Here is a 21,451-nt window from a genome sequence, read left to right as displayed (position 1 = left end):
GAACTAGAACGAGATAGATGAACAAAAACGTTCAAAACCTCTTTCATCAAAACGGCCATCTGAAATCTCACAAAATTCCATATGTTTCTGGAAATGGCCCTCAAATTAACATTTTAACTAGTCTCAGCGTCTCAATAACACATTTGAAACGCAGATGGCGCTCATATCACTTTGGTCACTTCGTTTCCAATATTCATTTATACTCTATTATCCTTGGATTGAAGGTCCTCGAATGACATAAAGTTCGCATTTGAAAGCATCGATGATGTCACCACACCCTACACCTATACATACCAATGACGTAATCACTTCAAAATATTCATTAGGAGTTGAGCAATTCAAAATATAAATCAATGTTTTTTCCCAAACTCAATGAAGTTGTTGAAAATAACTGTGTTTCCACCCATAAACGTTAACAGTTTACACAAGGTTGTGATTGAGAAACAATTGAATATACTAAGTGACATAGAAAACCCAGTGGGGTTATTCGGAATAATTTTTAAGAATATATTTGTTTGAGTCAGAATAAAAATCAGTTTTTCAAGAATTGTCTTGCTTCAATTCGCATTTGAGCGTTCCATAATACTTGAAGAGTTGCTTCGATTCCTTAATCATGGTAGAGTGAGAAGACTAGAACATTTTCAACAGTTAAGCAAGTTTTCCCTATCTTTCTACAGTTGGAAGTTTTCAAAATTTGATCAATTAATTACCTATCCCTTAGAAACACTTGAAAAAAATTTAATAAATTCATTAAAACCAGGTATTCTGTTTTCTATGTCATTTGGGGTATGCGTGAAAAATGAATTATTTGGAACTCTGTACCTTCATTTTCTAATGTGGAGAAATTGATCATTAAAACTAAAACCATCGAAGTAAATGAAAAACTAACAATATATAAGACCATGAAATATAGAATTCTCCAAACTCGAAAATTTCCTGAAAATTCACTGGTACTCATAAATTATCAGAATTCTGTGTTTCTCTTGTTCGTCTCCAATCCCAAAGGCGTAGTTATGGAAATAAGAAACGAAACTGAATAAGTGGCAATCCATTTCCTCGAATCTAAATGCAGCCTGGTAAATCTCGCCTACCACATCCTACTGCATATATCTACTCTCAAATCCTCAGAATGCGTCTTATGGAAGCCCAAATTAAAATAATGGACCACTTCCACTCTGTCATTATTCCGAATTACAGGAATATTCAAATTAACACCTCCGGAAAAGCTGCTTTCGTCGAGGTGTTAAGAACCATCTCGGAAATTACCGTTCTGAGCTATGATTTCTGAGCACTTTTGAAACGTATACGATGCTGCCATGTGCCGCAAATGCCGAAATGTAGTAATTATCAGTCTGTATTATATAGATTTCGGTAGGAAGATATAACTATAAAACGAAGAAAGTACTTGGTATAAAAAGGTGAGAAAAAGTGTAATTGGTCGTTTACATATATGGTGCCGTCGAATGTTCATTACATTATTGGCTGACGACTATAATATTCGGAATATCCGGGTATGTAGTTCGAATTGGAAAAAAAGGACGGAATTATATGGGTGTAACTTGTGAATACCACGATGATTAACATTGATTGAGTATGCTGTGTATCGATTTCAGAGCCTATAGGTTTATTTTTCCAATAATCTTTGGGGTCGAAATTATAACCGCTTATGATAGTTTCGTCGTTGAAGATAACTTGAAGATTTCAAAAACCACATACAAAAAAATCTACGCTACTTTTTATTTGAAACTGTTAGAGATGAAATGCGAAATTTGGTACAGAATTTCAACAATTAGGTGGAGGTTTCTTTAGACTCCTTTTGAAGACTCTGAAGAAATTAAACTCATTTTTATTGTATTACTTTCTTTTTTAATACCGCACAAAAAAGTTCTTTCTTTTTCGATAGTGTTTTGCCTCTCCTTTACTTTCAATTACTGAGGTATGGTTGTACAGGATGGACAAAATTCGTTGTCTACTGAGGGGATCTCGAGAACTATAGCAGCTAGAAGAAAACGGATGACACTTTCTCTGGCTCTATTTTTCTGACTAATCTATATCTGAAAGCAGAAACGGCTTATCTTTCACTAGATTTTGAGTTAAGATTGACAAAAATTGAGATTTTGACGATTTCGAAAAGTCTTTTAACTTTTTGTCTTTGAACTAATAGATCTGAAAATTGAACCTTCTTATATGTAGAATCTAGTGACACAAGATTTTTTCCAATTCAAAAATAACAAATTCAATACAAGTTTGCTTTGGAAAAAACGAAAGTTCGCCTAATGATTCGAAATGAAAGAATATTTTGAGCTGGTCAGTAGATTCTACGTGAAGAAATGCTAGAAGGTTCAAGTTTCAGATCTGTAACTTCGTAGACAAAAAAGTTATGAGAACTTTTCAAAATCGTCAAAATTTCATTTTTTGCTAATAACTCAAAAACGAAGAATTGTAGGAGGCTACGGTTTTAACCATTCTTTGTTTCTCTGAAGAAGAGCTCGGAAATGTGTTATCTGAGCTGCTCTGGAGATTCCCTTTTAGACAACGAATTTTTCCCACCCTGTACACTACAGATTCGAGTGGAGCTCCACATTTAACCTTTCAAAAGTGTATGGAATTATCAAAGTTGAGCAGGGCTCAAAATTAAACTTAGCTTGAACTCGAACAGAAAGTACAGCTGGGCCTTAATTTTGAACCTTTAATTTCAATTGAGTACGACAGGTGTCCCAGATTCGAGCTCACTGAAAGCATGTCAAAATTATAATAGTAAAAATATTCAAATATTCCCGAACTATTCATTTTTAATGAAATGATATCATAAAGCAGATCAAAGATATCCTGATACGTTTTCTAGTTATAGTCTCTGAAATATCAATTTTTGTCCCTGGGATATTTCCCAAATTTCGAAAAGTTTGTAGAATTTTTATTTTGGTCTGATTAGATAAATTAGTTTCAGAGGAGAGTGGTTTTGTGGGATACCCCTTATATATTACAACATATAGTTTTTCAGTGTCAGAACAATTTTCATTTCTGCCCTTATGTATAGTTTTATAATACTATTTACAGTTTATTCCGAAAATACAGGATGTTCATGAGAAGATCATCAAGTTTCCATCTGTGGTTTCGCAATAAGTCACAGACTAACCAAGCAGTTCGAAATTGCTGTTATCCCCCATTTCAAGATTTTTTAGAATGTGATTTATTAATTACACCCTGTACATTTTTGTTCCAAACAACAACTATTTGTTGGATAATATTTAAAACAATAATTTTCCGAAAACAAATCGATATGAGCAACTTTCTGGTGTCTCATCATTAGTTCTTGAGATGGATTTGTGACTCGAATTTTCGGGGATTTCAAAAACGAGTTTGTCCATGATGTCCCTGATGTCTATAATCCTCATACAAAAAGGAAATTACCTTGGTTTCTCCAAGAACGAATGGGTACTGTTCAAATTCTCCTGTACCGATAAAACAGTGAGCTCCAAATAAAAACGAGAACAAATGTCGATTCAGCCTAACCAAACAAACGTAATGGTCCTGTGAGAATTCGAAAAGAAACAGTTTGTCAACTGGAACTTTTTGTATAGCGTTGCCGCGGGTTTATTCAGTGCAAATATTTATTTCCGGATGTCGAGGAACCTAAATGAAAGTGCAGTTTGGCTCCTATCGTACACGGAAGGAAAATAATATGATCGTTCATGTTCATGTTTATTAAAGTCGAAGTCTCTAGGGAATTTTTGAATTGAATTGGAGTTTTCAAATCGGGATCGATGAAATGTTCAAAGTAAATGAACAGACAGTATAAATTGGTTGAATGTAGCCATTGGAGTCCGTCAAAGAAGAAGTCAATGGAATAAGAAATTCTAAAACAATTTGGAGAGTTCCCAGAAGAGATACTGGATCAGGAACATGAGAAACTTCTGTGAATAATCTGATTTTCTTCAAGATGTTTTTTTTACTTCAATGTTCGGCCTGAATCTTCAAACTTTGAAGACAATGGAGGACTGTAGAAAAATAAGAAATTATGCCATTATAATCCGTTTCAACATTATGAAATACCAACCCCTGAATACGAAAAAAATCGAACCTATGTATGCTTCACACATAGCTGATTAGGCTCCGAAAGGTCCAGGACTACCTTCCATGACAATGCGCTAACCACCCTGAAGATAATGAGAAATTTTCAAGGTGCGTAGGGTCAGGGAGTACCCAAATTGTATAACGGAAATTCTCCCATGAGTCGTAAAATAAAGTCTTTTTCAGACAGGGCGGTGCGCTATTATTCTAAATGCTCCAAGCGACTTAATTCGTTGAAGGTATATATGGTACATACTTGAACGGTCTCGGATATCTTCCGGCCTCTATCGACCTCCGAAAATCCAATCAAAACAGTGGCGGAGAAGAGATATTCACTAGATTGTGGTAGAGAAATTGGGCGTCTTTTGGTATGTCAGATTTGGGCATTGTGGTTGGTCGAATTTAGTTCATTCCAAACCATTGTTGGTATTGGATCTCGAAATGATCTACCAAAAATTCCGGGGTGCCATAATAGCTGCTTAATGTAACCTGTACATTGGTTTCTTAATGGAGCTCTAGTTTTTCAACTATTTCGACTGGGGAAGTTAAGATGAATTTTTAAATAGATTTGGCAGTCACCTCCGACATCTAGTCATGATGAAGCATATATTTTAATCCATATGCGTCCTAAGTAGGGAATACTCCTTGTGACGAAAATGATTCATTTTTTATGAAATACCTTTGAAATAACCATTTCAACCGTTTCCCAAAAAACATTATTTTATGTACTTAAAACTGAAAAATAAAAATTTGAAATAAAAAGAGTTTCGTTTCTATTGCACAAGTTGGCAACATCGACTGAAATATGCGTTGATAAAATAGAGGACAACAAATACACCATCTAGATGAGATAGACAAAGATGTCTGTCTATGAAGTCTGCGACGAACGAAGAAGGTCGTAAAATTTTATGAGATTTTTATGGCCGGTTGCTGTTGAGGATCAACAGTGAGTACGCGCCTTATGATGGCTGTAAATATACAGCTGTTATTTTATAAACGTGTAGTTGTTCTTTTTAGTTTATAGTAGGCGATGTTGCCAAATCGTAAACTAGAAATGAAACGATTTAAATTTTAAACCTCATATTTGAAGAATGCTTTTGATTTTTTCCGGGGTGCATTCGAAAAATTCATGAATAAAACTCACAATTATTCAGTTTGAACTTGATATGCCAAATTGAGGAGAATTCCCCATTGTTGCAAATTTACACTTCTGATTGTGGTCAACGTTAGATGTGAGATAGACATAATCTACAGATGGTGTACCAATCCAATCGATCCTTATATCATACTAATAACTCATAAAAAACTCAATGCACAATCTCCTTACCTGTGTATTTTCTCACACTGAAATTCTCGATTTGTCGGACTCTACCTCACAACATTCGGCATCGAATATGACCTTTCTGATTACACAGTATTTAAAACCACTTTATTCAAAAGAGCCCCTCATATATATATTTCGGTCGTCAGTTAGTGCAGTCGAAAGTAATTCAATATCTTTGAAGTTAGATTCAACGACGCGCCCAAAGGGTTGTATATTGAGTTACATGAATAAATAGACCAATTCTGGGGTCACATGGGAGAGTAGGTAACTTTTTACTCTCGATTCCTTCTCCAGTGTCACGAGTTACAGACGTCAATCATCCAGTTCACTTCTTTTCGTACGGGCGGTACCTGGAGATAAAACTGGGACTGCCCTTGCCCTCATGCTGTACAAAAGGACCATATGATTTTTTGGCATAGATTAAGATTGAATTCAGTCTGCGACCTTAAATTAGAGCGAAGGTGAATTGAATGAAGCTTTTCAAGTTCGTCTCTCTGAGTCAAGCCAATCTTTTCAGGGCTCAGACAATGATTGCTCTCACGGATCAGTGGCGGGTGGTCTGTCAGTTTCATGTCAGTTGAAAATGAGAAATCGATTTTTCGAAGCGATGAAACGAAAGACCTGAATCAAGAAAAGCGATTTTACCGAACCCATATGTATCGTGGATATGGAAAACGCAAAGAATAAGTTCGAAGTTTGAACAGACCCCATATTTTTCAGATATTTTCGAAAGTCGGCGTATCTACTAGGAAAATCATTGCAGATACGAATGCGATACATATTCTGAGAAAGCAACTTTTCTTGTAATGAATCCCGAAGTTTCATGGACCTCGGTGCTACCGTTCGGTGTTGACGAATTTTTAATTAACCCCATCTTTTGGGAATTTTTCGAAGGTCGGTTTTGGACAAGCGTATCTCCCTGAAAAAAAAAAAATCACAGATGTAAATGTGATACATATTCCAAAAGAAAAACTCTTCTAGTGACAAATCCTGAAATTTCACACACCTTGGTGTAACAGTTTGGTATCAACGGATTTTCATCTAGAATTTGTTCCTGGATCTACAAAACAACTCCATATCCTCTTTGAGTGCAATGGGGAATTCTCCTCAATTTGGGTTATCCCTGCATATGCAAGTTTAAACTGAATAATTATGAGTTTAATTCATGATTTTTTCAAATTCACCGCTGAAACTATTCAAAATCATGCTTCAAATATGGGGTTTTAAATTTTAAATCGCTTTGTGCGGAGTTTGCGATTTGGCAACCGCGCTTACAAGACAATGAAAAGAACAATGTCCCATCAGCTTGTTTATAAAATAACAGCTGTTGATCTACAGGCGCGTACTTACTGGCGAGCTTTAACTGCAACCGGCCATAAAAATCCCATAAAATTTTACGACCTTCCTCGTTCGTCGCAGACTTCATAGACAGCCATCTTTGTCTATCTCATAAAGATAATGCATTTGTTGTCCTTTATTATCAAGGCATATTTCAGTCGATGTTGCCAGCTTGTGCAATTCTCACAAAACGCTTTAAACTTTAAATTCCCATTTTTATTTTTCATTTTTAAGTGCTTAAAATAATTTTTTTTTGGGAAACGGTTGAAATGTTTATTTCAAAATGTGACGTTTCGAAGATATTTCATAAAAAGTACATCATTTTCGTCAGTAGGAGTATTCCCTATTCCCAGTGGCAGTCTTGGCCACCTTAGGCCCTTAGCCATGTAGAATGTTGGATTTATTAAAATAATTTTTACTCACTCTGTCTATAGGTATTTTGAATTGTTTCCTTTTATTTTCGTCAATTTTTTCATGTTTGACTTAACTTTTGTATTCGTTTGAGGAAATTTATCTAAAAAATTCATAATGATTTCTAACATGATGCCTCTACCGATGCCCGGGATTCTTCTGAACATTTGTTGAATCAATTTTCAAAAATAGTTGATATCCCAATTGCCGTGGATTATATCGATGCTATGAAATGGATTCTGAAAATCTTCAAAAGGAAACCTTTTTCATAATACGGATGTAGAGGAAAGGGGATCTTGGTTTCAGGACAGCTAATGGGGTGAATAATACACTCTTTTCAAACTGTCGACGTTTCGATCCTGTTTGGGATCTTCTTCAGGACTAAAAATATTTATTAAAATTTTAGACAAACGAACAATCTGGTTACAAAATAAATAAAATTCTCTGAGACAACGACTCACATTCAGGTGGAATTTTTTGCTTTTTCTTTTTTCCTGTTTCCTAATTATTTCATATATGCACATATTTCACTTATCAATTAGGTCATGTGTATTATAATTGGTAAGTCAAATATGTGTATATATGAAATAATCTGGAAAAAGAAAAAAAGAAACAGCAAAAAATTCCACCTGAATGTGAGTCGTTGTCTGAGAGAATTTTATGTATTGTTGTGTTGTGTTATTGTAACCAGATTGTTCATTTGTCTAAAATTTCAATAAATATTTTTAGTCTTGAAGAAAATCCCAAACAGGATCGAAACGTCGGCAGTTTGAAAAGAGTGTATTATTCACCCTATTAGCGGTCCTGAGGCCAAGATCCCCCTTTCTCTAGTTAAAAACAAGGACAAGATTGTTTGATATAATACGGATAGTCAAAAATAAAAAAATAATTAGTAAAATCAAAGTAAATAATTTTACATCGTTCTTTGTATCCTGAAATTGATTTGGCAACGCCGGGTCCTACATTCAAGAACCAGAAAATTCATGTTACGCAAAATTGAGCCCGACTTAATGAGGATGATCACTACACGTTTACTTATGAACCTACAAAAAATCATCTTAACTTATTTATATCGTCAAGAATCAATAAATCCATTATTTATGGAGTGAACGGAAAAACACGCGAAGTAAAGGCGGTGGCAAAACGATATATGCATCGTTTTTAATGACCTAGACACGAGCTTTCAACAGTTTTCATGTGAATATGCAACTAATTAAGGCAGAGCCAGTGCACCGATTTATTGGGAAAGGAAAAGGCGAAATCATGTACTTTTGAAGAATGCAGATAGTAGAACTTCATCTTTCATCTTCACCGTCACACTATACGTGATATTTCTACCCTGAAACACAAATAAAACTAACAGTGGGTGGATGGCCTTATTTCTGGACTATATCTTTGATTTATATCAAGGTCGAATAAACTATACCAGATACAGACTTAGATGATTTTTAATGGCTCAACAAGTTTCGAACCTAAAAATGCTCATCTTCAGGAGCCTCAATGAAGACTAGAATTTTCAATAAAAGTTCCATAAGAAGTTCATGTAAATAACCCCAAGTGGATTGAACTAATTTTCAACCTTTTTGTTGTCTCAAAACATGTTGTTCACTTGAAAATCCACTAAGTTTGTATCTGGTATAGTTTATTTAGCCCTGGCATGGATTGCCTTGCCCAAATATGAGGACATCTCATTCAAATTTGTTCAATTTACTTTTTAATTTTGTAACCTCAATGAGAGTCTTTTTAGGGAGAAGACAAAAGAAATTTTTTGATTGAGGTAAAATCAAGGAGGGTGTATTTCTGAAAATATATATTCTTTTATCTTTCTGGTAAAACGTTTTCGGCTCCTATGGAGTAACCATCTTCAGTACCACTAAAAAATAAAAATGAAAAAGTCACAAAGAACGTCTGGGTCAGTCCAAAAATCACATGTCAAATTAATAAAGAGTATCTAAACTAGTGAAAACCAACATTGAGATGGTAGAAGTTCTTAGTTTCTACCATCAGTACACAATTCAGATAGTGGGCATAGTTGTGGAACTAACAACACAAATCAAAAAAAAAATCACAGAAACAAGTGAAAATAGTAATGAGTGAATGACACAGAAAAACATACGGACAGGTAAAGCAAGAAGTCGAACATTTTATATGAATATTTTTTGAATCTCTTATATATAGTTGGATGTATGACATATTCAGGTTTAGGTTTGTTTGAATATTCAATCATTTGTTATTTTTCTTTATTTCGTTTTCTATATGAATGAATTCTCCATAAATCTAGTGTCCGTCCTCAGGATAATCTTCGAGTTCATCTGTTGACTGAATGCGTGTTAAACCTGATTTGATTTACAAAAATCCAGACGTTCTTTGTGATTTTTTCATTTTGATTTTTTAGTGGTACTGAAGATGATTACCTCAAAGTAGCAGAAAAGGTTTCACCAGAAAGATAAAAAAACATATACTTGTAGAAATACAACCTCATTGATTTTATTATCTTCATTAGTTTTTATTTTTTTTTTATTTTGATCGTACAAGAAGATACATTGATTTGTATCACTGTACGATCTTGTACGATCTACTTTTTGAAAGCATAATTTCACTTTGGTAAGTGTGTCTCAGTGCGGATCGCGACTCTGCAATTGTCCATTTTATTATGTACATGTTGATTTATTTTCCTCTGTGTGTGTTGTCGTTTTTCGTTTTTGTTCATGATAATCGGTATTTTTCAGCCTTGAAGAAGGGACAATATATGTTGCGAAACGTTGGCATTACCTAAAATTTGCTGATTATTCTCATCTTTCTAGTTCCCACTAAAGTACATTTACATAACTTAGAAGCCATAATTTGAGCTATTCAAATTTGTATCAGGAACCCCTACCCAGAGCTCTAAAAAAAATAGTGTTTCAAAAAAGTCGGCGGCAACTTCACCTGAGTGTTACCTTTACCCAACTAAAGTTGCTACTATGATAGCGAAAAGTGTCATGGTTAAAATTTAATGTTTCCAAATATTAGTGAGGATTTTATATAAATTTCATAAATATTTTCGTCATAGCTCTGAAAGATTTCTCATTGAAAATAACGAACCAAAATCCTGGTTGAGTTCAAGTCGAATTCTATGGAAGAACAAAAATGACTGTGCCACTTCATGTACCGGGCGGTAAGGCACATAATGACTCGGCTATAAAATGCCCGATAATAACGTCCTATACTTATTTTTGTTGTTGTTTATAAAATTATCGCAGCAGGCAATTTCTTCGCGCACTTTTCTACCGAAATTATATGAGAAAACAGTTAGGATATATTTAAGAAACGTAATTATACGTCGTACTTGAGGCTTTTTGCCCGATAAAATACGTTCAGAAGCAGGATGAAGCAGGTCAAGGGTGTGATTTACTTGATTTTCAATCATCTTGTCGATTTAATATATGATTGAAGTGGCGCTGTGGAATTTGCTAAACGGGAAAAAACGACTTGTTTGGATGCGGAAAAATTTTTCAATTTTCTCGTCCATTCAATTCAGAATATGTATGTTACAATCCAGACAGCTTGGACATCCACCATTCTGTAATTAATGTCAATAAGATCAATAGCTTCCGCAGTTTGTAGAACTGTTTGTGGTGCTTTTTATGTTGGACTGTGTTGATAGTTTTTCGTTTATTCGAACAAATAAATAATTCAGCTGCCTTTCGTAGGGGTATCAAATTTTTGTACTCGATTAAATGTTGAGCATACGATGTTGAACGTTTTGTTTTTTACTCCTAAGTGAATTTCATGTGTCTCACGGAAGGATTGATGCATTGGCGAACTACATGTTGTTTTCTTACGTCCGAAGAATAAGTATAATCCAAATGTGGAAATGAGACTGAACCATAAATAATAATTCGATGTATTCAGATCATGTACCTTGGGACATCAATCATCTCAACTTTCAAGACGCACAGATACTCCTTTATTGATTGCTCCAAGGAACACTGGAAGATAAATGTCCATTATTCTTGAAGATGACATCACGGACAACCTACAACTTCAGAATTATTGTGCAGAGATAGTTGGTAGCAGTTTGTTGTATTATTAATTGCTTGGTTGTTAGCAATTTTTTCACGGATTTTATTAACGATTGTATTGATTCATTATACATCAGGAGAAGTGTTCTGCTATATTTAGATTGGGCTTTCCATTCCATCAGGATGGTCGTTATTGAATACGCCTACAGTTTTGCATTACAATTATGTCTGTTTTGAATATGTTCAGCCAGCTTATACCTTTTTTTAAATTCAGTACTACCATTACCCGAGACCATTACCACTAATACCTAAAAGTCTGGTGTTGTAATATACATATTTTCATTCTTTTCTATTATTTAAACCGAAGCAATTTTGATTAACTGTTAATGATGTGATAATGTAGATGATGATGTCTATTCTGTACTGTCTATTCTATAACCGTATCGGATATGGTGATGAAGTCGTTACCGTATTGTTGATCTTCAAATAATTTTTTTACGCTTGCCAGTTCGGTGAAATAAAAACCTTAATTACTTATGTAAGGGTACATTAATGGGAACTAGGAAGGTGAAAAAAATCAGCAAATCTTTGCTAATACCAACGTTTCGCAACATATATTGTCGCTTCTTCAGGGCTAAAAAATACAGATTATCTTGAATAAAAACGAAAAACGACAACATACACAGAAATAAATCAACATATATTGTATAATAATTCAATGTATCACTGTCTGCTGTCTTTTCTTGTACGATCTATTTTTAGAAAGCATATTTTGGCTTTGGTAAGTGTGTCTCAGTGCGGATCGTGACTCTGCAATTGTCTATTTCATTATATACATGTTGATTTATTTTCTTCTGAGTGTGTTGTCGTTTTTCGTTTTCATTCACGATAATTTGTTATTTTTTTAGCCCTGAAGAAGCGACAATATATGTTGCGAAACGTTGTCATTAGCTAAGATTTGCTGTTTTTTTTTCATCTTCCTAGTTTCCGTTAACGTACACTTACATGATGTTGATAGGAAGTGACCTCTTAAGTCTTAGTAACTTAGTTAATGCCATTTAATCAATTTCATAAAGGCGTTGGTGAAATCGACTTATATATGTTGACCAGAAATTTTTCCACTAGTGTTATACCCTCGGTTATACCTATTTATTGATTCGAATGATAGGAGTTTGAATACTAGATTGAGTAAAAAAGGCTGGATGCTCGGCTGGATGTAAATGAAAATTTAAGGGTTGATTCTTTGTCAAGAAATAGTGTGGGTTCCTCATATAATTCTTTTACAGCACATTTTAGAGACACCTCCTTCAATAATGAACTGGAAAAGCAATTTTCAATTGTTTTTCTTAGAAACAAGAAAACTGATTTTTTATGGGATATAAAAAAATCTTTGTGGTGTTCCTCCATTATTTCAAGGGATTGAAAAGGTCGCCCTCAAAACTTGTTCCGGAAGAAACTTCTTTCTTCATTGATAAATTGATAGCTCGTTTCGTTGATTTGCATCGAATGTCTGCTCAATTTCATTTGTCAGTTTTCTGGTTCTAAGGAAAAATTGCTTTCCAGGTAGCATCTTTATGGAGCTGTATCTAAGAAAGAAATGCTCAAAAAAATAATTTCACAAGAAAGCCACACAGAAGAAGGAATCACCACTTAAATTTTTTGCCACTGTTCATTTACACATACGTGTACATATATATGGGAGATCAATAAATAATTCATTTCCATTAATTGCAATTTTCGCATATGGATGAAACATAACCAACCTCCAACCTTCAGAGATTTTCTTTTTTTGGGTAAAATTCCCAATATTTATTAAGTGGCCCAATACTAACAGTGAGACGACTGATGATTCTTATAAGTACTCTTGAAATATTTTCTCAAATTTTGTCAAATAAATTTTTACTCTCTCAATTAATCTGAGGGATAATTTAAAATACTCGATTAAGTGAATTTTTTTTAACAAAATGAAACAATTTCATATAAATATAAAATTGATAAAGAGAAAAAAAGGTACTACGTCATTTGTCATCCCTAGATGAGTAGATTGAATAAAGAAATGACAAAATCCATTGAAAGCACGATTGGGATCATTTTTGTCACATTTCACCTCAAAATGACATACGAATGATGGATTCTGGAAATCGTTGAAGCATGCTCACCTTCACTAGGTCCTAGCTTCCAGAGATAGATGTGTGATTTTCCCACCACTGCATGGCATTGGTCATACCCTTGTGCTCCTCTGCAAAATTATTCTCGCCAGTCACAGAAAGAACAGGATCGTCAAAGTCTTCCTGCTTTATATTGTCCAGGCTAAATTTCCCGCTATTGGCCACGAACTGATCGAAAATCGGCACGAAACATTTGGATTGCTGATACCTCTCGATGTTCTCGGGAGAGAAAGATTGGTCGCTGTAGATCCCTGGAGAAAGAGAATCCCTGCTATCAGCGCCGTTCAAGAGATTCATATCTTGCACTTTGAAATCCAGATCTGAAGGATGGATCAGGTTGCCATCGGATAGTAAATGTCCCGAATCACTCAGGGGTATCAAATTTTCACTGTCTTCGTACATCTGAGCCGGTAGCAATTCGTAGGTGTTGGTCAGGGTGTTTATTCGGACGTATTGTGGGGGAGGTGAAGAAGTATTGGACATTTCTTCGTCCGCACTGGCAGACATGTCCGAGAATTGATAGCTAGTTTTGTGAGAGGGTATATTAGGAGATCCAACTGACGAAGGACTCGGATACGACCTTGACAGAGACTCCACTTCATGGTCATCCAGAGCCAACAAGTCCTCGAGGCTCCTGATGTATTCCACAGCCATACGTAAGGTCTCGACCTTGCTGAGTTTCTTATTGTTACCTCTTCCTGATTCGTAAGAGGCGGCGATGAAATTCGGGATGCGTTCCCTGAGGTTCGCGAAACCGTTGTTCACTTGTTTCACACGATTCCGCTCGCGCGCGTTACGCCTGGCCACCGCTAGAATTTGCGGGTTCGATTTCATGCCGTCTTTACCGGACGTTTTCGGAGTTTTCTTCCGGGCTTGATTGGTCAGCAGGATATCGTCCTTGGTGAAGTTCTTGGTAGGGTAACTCTGCTGGAAATCCTTCTGTTGATTGTTAGATTGTTGTAGAACATTTTTATGAGGCGCGCTGCAAGCGACGACGCCTAACGATGACATTCTGATGAAAAGTTAAGTCCTCTTAATGAACCGCAATAAAAATAACATTACAGTCTTCCAGTCCTGTTTTAATTAACGGCAATTGGAGATCGTCGCACCACGTCACGGGTTCACTGGGATCACATCTATTAGACAACTATGACGTATCTGTTTTTACGACCGGATGTAAGTGATGATGACAAAAAGGCGCGATTTTCAGTGGCACGCGTTATATCGGCGCGTTCGATTCTTTGATTCGAAAGACCAAACTGATGGTTCCGTTTCTGTTCTACCGTCATTTTCAACTTCTGCTTTTGCACATGGCACGAGGCACAACAAATAAACCCCTCCTTTTACGGGGTTGGTTCGGGATCACAGCTGTTCGTCGGCGATGGGACACATGGGGGACCAGGTTAAGGTTCATGTGTGGATAGCGGTTGGGATGGTTATTGAAAATAACCCGTATGAAAGTGCATTTAATTGACGCTTTGTTTCTTGGATTGTGCAAAGTGTTATGACTTTGTTGTTGCAAGTTATTCTTTCTTTAACCTGAGGAAATTACTTTCATTCAAACAAATGCGTTGAAAATGTCAAGTTTTTGTGTTATAAAAAAATTTGAAAATTGTTGGCATTACATCTCTCCGAAAAAAATACAATCAATTTTCATGTGATTTCATTCCAAACATCAGTTACGAAATTACGATCAGAAACAGTATGTATAAAAATATCGTAACAAAATATATAGAGTATGAATATTCGTGGGAGTGGAATAAATTTGGAAAAAAAGACGTTGAATCAGTCCTTTTAGCGACGTTTCGCAATTCTATTGTTGATTATTCAAAGCTCTACAAAGAAACACATAGTAATATGCAATAATAATAGTAGTAGAGAATGTAACATTGGTATTCTCTCCTTTTTTTTCTCCTTCCTTTCTTTCCTTCTACTTACCTACTGCCTTGGAAAAGGCAAACATCCGTCAACTCTCCAATCGAAATTCTGCGAACTTCGAAAATTCATTGCATAAATATTGCACAAATCAGCGGAGTCTTCTGTCATATGATAAAATAAATAAATATGTATGAAAACTAGTTCCTTCATTGTCGAATGTGGCAAGATCACGACCACAAAAGTAAATTTTTTCTTTCATTCGAAAACATGAACTGTCGAGTCACACAACTAAAGAACAAATGGACAATACTCTCTGAAACAAATGATATAAATAAAATCACAAACATATCCTTATATTTGAATTCCGTGTCGGGAAAATAAATTCAGGATGTTATTGGTAGTTGGTAGATTCGAGGATGTATTGATATTTAGTTAGCCTAGAGCAGTTCCAGCATAAAAGAATATTGCTTTACCATACCAACGAGCAATATCTCATTAGAAGTGTCACTGTGACGTTTGAGGTCAAAAAAGTAAACCAGAGTTACGCAATAAATTAAAAGAAATAATATGTCCACCGAAATTGTGAAAATCGAAATATTGTAGTATCAACCCATCATCAAGTACCTGTGTTTAAACACAGGGTTAAGAGGTAAGCAGATTTATGAAGATATGCTTAATACCCTTGGTGATCAATGTCCTTCGTATGCGACTGTGAAAAATTTGACTGCAAGCTTCTAAAGAGGTAAATTTTCCATCGAAGATGACCGATCGGGAAGGCCAGTTTCTGTGTCAGTCCCCGAAAATATCCCTGCAGTTCATGACATGATTTTTATCAGACCGTCGAATTGGGCTAAAACGGATATCTGAAGCACTGAATATTTCATCATATAGTTCACGTCAATTTGAACATGAGAAAAATAGCTGCAAAATGGATTCCCAAATATGTATTTGAATGTTGACCAAAAGCGTACAAGGGTAGAAGCATCGCGTTCGATCTGTGCTGGATTTGAAAACGATATAGACTTCTTAAACCGAATGGTTACTATGGATGAGACTTGGCTACATTTCTATGATCCAGAAACAAATACACAGTCGATGGAATGGCGACACACTGGTTCTCCAAGACCTAAGAAGTTTCGTGTCCAAAAATCTGCTGGAAAAGTTCTTGATTCAGTTTTTTAGGATTGTCATTGAGTAATCATGATTGATTTTTTAGATAAAGGTTGAACAATAACCGGAGATTACTATTCGACATTGCTGACCACTCTACGGTAAAAAACTAATGAGAAAAGACGCGGAAAGCAGTCCAAAGGTGTTTTGTTTGTGCAGGACAACGCCCCTGCACAAAAATCTCATGTTGCTATGCAAAAAATTCGTGATTGAGGGTTTGAATTACTAGAACACCCCCCTTTTTCACAAGATTTGTATCCATCCGACTATCATCTCTGTCCTCAACTGAAATTTTTTTTAAAAAGTCGTAAATTTTGTTCCAACGGGGAGGTAATAAATTATGTGGAGGTCTGGTTTGCAGAGCAAGAAGAAACATTTTTTTTGAAAGGTCTAGAAGAAATCGCCTTGTATAAAAGCTTACCGTACTAATCCATAATTTTTATTCATTTGGCCTTTTAATGTCTTTCCATATCGCTCTTGGAATGATTATTTGTACATTAACAACTTTCATTAAATGAAAATTAATGAGAAATAAGACTGTGGAGAGAACCATCGCTAGGATTGGAATCTTCGTTCCGTTGTTAACAATAGATGAATAAAAGGTATAAGTAGGTACCTGGTATCATATCAATGTTTATCCACTGAGGATGTTTTAAATTTTTTCTTTGTGACGTGAAACTTAACTGAGGAGGGCAGAACTCTAGAATTTCAAATCTAGTTACAGGATGTCCCAACTAAAACATGATTTCAAACAGGACTAGCCAAAATGGCATCAAACAATTGGTTTGGACTCATGGATGTTACGGCCATCTGAAATGAAGGGTACACTGAAACAACCATCGATGTCAATTTTCCTTACAGCTGAGAAAAACGCGTTTTCAACTTCAAAATCCATTCATATTATTTGAAATCTGACAAATTAAATACTATTATTCTCGAAATGAACCTTTTTAATATTATTATATATAAACTGAGTGCATTACATGAAATGAGAGAGATTTTTCTTTCGTATATTGATCGATATCGTTAGTTCTTTCCCTGCACGGTAAATCTTCGGGAGCGTATGACTGAGCTAGTTTCATGCCTGTTTCAATATACAATGTATATACAATGTACCATAACATACCTACTACTTTTCATTCTGAATTGAATTGTGTGTCTAACTCATTTTCGGACAAAAACTGACATCGATGGTTTTTTCCCTGTACCCTTCAAATATTTTTTTCTCGATATTCGTAAAAAAATATCTATCTTTGTGTCGATGAGAATACTCACAAATATAAGACCCTTCTGAAATTCTTTGACTGAGTACTAGGCTTCAACTTAAAATATAAAAAAATATTGGATAAATATAGTTTTCAAATTTTTTTCCTTCATTAATAGAATCACATTCCTCAACTGCTTCAAAGTGTTACCTCAAAAAACCGTGATTATGTTGTTATTTTCAATATTAATTTCACAACATAATTATAATTCTGATGCTATCAAACTCTGATTTTGTACGAAATTTATCGATTCTCAATGTTGTTTTTGGATGCCGGTATAAAGACGAGGTTGTAGAGGGCTTCCTTCACAACAACCTTGAGTATCTTCGGTTTGGGTAAGGCCAGTTCCTTGGGCGCCTTGCAACCACATGACGCTAACGAATCGAACGTGCAATTACGACCATATGTGGCACTTCACAAATATCTATTTTTATAACGTGGCACTACGTTTGATCCAACATTTGGCATCCGCGGGAAGGAAACGGAATATGCTTGGTGCAGCGTTCAACTTATGTTGTTCTTCGGCAAAATCATCGTTCCATATGGCACACAATAAAAAATTCGGTAACTTGTTGATCCCGTTCCGAACGCTATGGAAATAAAAAAAGGAAGGGATAACCTAGCGTTAGAGATATAAAAGATTTGTTATTAATGTAAAGTAATTTTAGGAAAATACTACTTATCTATTTTGCCAAAAGTCTAACTCAGCTCTCAGCTAGTTTCCTATTATATTAATATCATTAATATTCGCTTGAAATATGCGAAGTGAATTAAAATGCAGAAAATTTATATCTTCATCATTAACTATTCTGTAGTAAAATGCTCCAACAGGTGAAAATTATTTAAAATTATGGAAATTTTCAGGTATGATTGAGATAACACCCTATACAAGGGGGCAGTTTTTTCAAATGGTAAGCCTAACTCTTTGTGATATAAATGGTTAAAGCTTGTGTTACTCAGGTTATTGATGGTTTCTTTTATCTACTAACCTTTTTATTATAGACATGAAATTGTCGAAATTTTTCTTGTTTTACTAATAATTTTGAGGTCAATGTCATACATTTTCCCAATCTGAGGCGAATATTGTTCAGAAAATATATAATTTTTGAAAATTGACAAAAATTATCAGTAATGTTTTCGAGGGAATAAATTTTTCAATTAAAACCACCTTCATATTATATTATTATCCAACTGGTAAAATCCATTTCAACACATGAAATTTATGAGCTGAATGAGCAAAGGTTTATCGTAAAAACGTTAATTGTTCCTTGTTACGAGGGAAACTTTCAGGAAAAGGCTAAAAGCCTTTTTTATCGACAGATTTTTCTATAGTCTGTCAGAGTTTCTTCATTAGAATACTTGTATCTTTTCTTTTTCTTTGCATGACTTTCTTCACAATGTACTGTTGACATTATATGGAAATAAAGTGTTATTATTATCATTAATCAAGAATGTATATAACTGAAATTAAATTTAAAAAGTTTTGTCACAGTTTTTCGAGCCTTTTAAGAGTTAATCTGCAAAAGCAGCAGTGCTGAATCAAAAAAGTCAATAAAGCGACGAATATTTCTAGAATTAAACAAATTTCCATTTTTTTTTAATTTTTAAAATTTTTAAAGTCCAAAATACTTGAAAATATTGGGGAAGTATGGTATATATTTATTCTTCAACATAAGCTAAAAAATGTTATACCTCAAGAGAATGACGAAAAATATAAACCTTTCGACGGCTTGTAAGGGCCTACTTTCATTAAAGCATAAAATATCAGTTTCAGCCGAAACTAATATTCAGTTTGTGGAAATTCCCATGTCGGAGACATTATGACATTTCCTAATAAAAACACATGTGTCCAAAAGTCGAGAGAAAAGGCGTGAAATTGTCTGGTTTCCTCATTTGCGAATTGGTAGCAGAACGAATATTGAAATTGTTTGTGAAGCTTGGGAAAATACTTACCTACATGTGGTAAGCATCAATATGATTTATTTCTCGTTCGTTGTTCGGCAACCACTTTGTCACTTTCGGCATCACTCGATTATTGTGCAGAACGATTTGAAAACTCGGATTTATTTATAATACGAATTAATGTTTTATTATTTATTTTTTTTTATTTTGGAATTGGCATCAATAGTTGCATAGGGAATCTAACCAATGGAAAGAAACTACTTCTCCAATCTTTTTTGATACACATCACTAATTATTCATGAAATTACAGAAATTGAACCATTAGGCATTCAAAAATCTTTGTCCCTTGAAGCTCATCCTACGAAGGTAAACTGAGTTTACCTTCACCTTCCTGAATATGCTACTGTGATGGCGAAACGAAACACGTATCGAGGAAATAAGTTTTGTTAGTGAAAATCATTCAGTTTTTAGTTCAATGATCGATGTGAGAATTCATTAATCAATTTTGAATTAACCTAAAAGGCAAGAAAAAGGGATTTAGATACTCTTCTTTAAAGAGAAATAATTGTATTTCAATAATGAGAAAATTGCAAGATATTCAACTTAGATTTTCTTTAAAAAAAGTATCAACTGAAACTGAGTAAAAATAACTATTGATAAATAAATCCAACTCCCTTGTCATATTGCCCATCATCCATATCAGAACAAATCCTGGATATCATGTCCTAAATATAAATGATATATTCATGAAGTCTTGCACCCTAAAAAAATATAAAAAACGTACACAAAAAGATATGAATTAGAAGAAACAACAACATATGAAAGAGAAGAAAGGGACAAATTTTATTTATTTATACATGTATGTATGTATTATCTAATTGGAAGAGTACAGTGTGCGAAAAATCAACGTTTGATATGTCATGTGTATACATTTTTGCTATTTATATTGAATATGGGTCAACTTATGTACCGGTGTATGTAGCCCCAATGGGCCCTTGTTGGAACAAAGGATTTTGGCAAATATCTATATTGCATTTTCTTTAGGAAACAATTTAAGCTATTTCTTTCAATCTTTTAGTTGCCTCTATAAGTCTTCAATACAAGACACTCTGAATCACAATCTCGAAATGTTCATGGAGAAACTGAAGAATATTAATTAATTAAGTCTCATTCCAAAAGCTCTGATTTTGTGGTTTTTAAACTCAAGGAAAAATTCATGGGATATACTCAATATTTAATATTTTAGTTTGAAGTTTAAAAACGACTTTATTCAATCCATAGCAGCAAGGGTAAGTTGATGTTTATCAACTTAGTGAATTAAAATTTTTTTAATTCATAAGTGAAATAAAATAACATGAACATGAGCGGACAAACGTCATTTTGCTCTTGTTAGGGATTGAATCGAGGCGATACCTTTTATGACATTTCATAAATTACATGATTCTCTGAAAAGTGTCAAAATTTGTATCCGAATCAAAATGGAATATTGTTTAAGGGTTGAGACGTCTGTTTAATTTTTTGCAAGTGTACAACACTTGTTGGTACAATATATCAGATATTTGTATAAAAGAAAACTTCAAATATAGATCGATGAGTTATGCTACTAGAATCAGGAAACACAAATAAACAAATCCAACATCACGTATACACCCACAACTACCTGACAACAATGATAATAATTAATTACGAAACTTCGCTTCTTCTAAGTTTAGTACAGAATCCATTGCTGATACATTGGCACAATCATTCTCTGAAACGAGTGGAAAAATATTCTGATAATGAGCGAATATAATTCCTAATATCAATATCAGTGAAAGTACGATCCCCAAATTTCGGAGGGAAAGTCCCAACGGATTACTCGATAAATCCGCATGGGTCTCCGAAGTACTTTGCTAGTAGAATTAGGTACCTGAATCTATT

General features: G+C 34.6%; 1 protein-coding gene across 1 annotated transcript in view; it reads right to left on the bottom strand.

Moving 5' to 3' along the window:
• LOC123309780 (achaete-scute complex protein T8-like) overlaps positions 1-14,526 on the bottom strand; it is a 33,348-nt gene extending 18,822 nt beyond the window's left edge. Inside the window, exon 1 of the mRNA XM_044893043.1 lies at positions 13,308-14,526. Within this exon, the coding sequence (XP_044748978.1) occupies positions 13,320-14,327 (1,008 nt within the window). The 5' untranslated portion in view covers positions 14,328-14,526 and the 3' untranslated portion in view covers positions 13,308-13,319. The remainder of the gene's footprint in view (positions 1-13,307) is intronic.
• Positions 14,527-21,451: the final 6,925 nt, after the last annotated feature.

Source organism: Coccinella septempunctata, chromosome 3 (genome assembly GCF_907165205.1).
Source record: "Coccinella septempunctata chromosome 3, icCocSept1.1, whole genome shotgun sequence".
Lineage (NCBI taxonomy): Eukaryota > Metazoa > Arthropoda > Insecta > Coleoptera > Coccinellidae > Coccinella > Coccinella septempunctata.
This window is presented reverse-complemented; position numbering and strand designations above follow the sequence as displayed.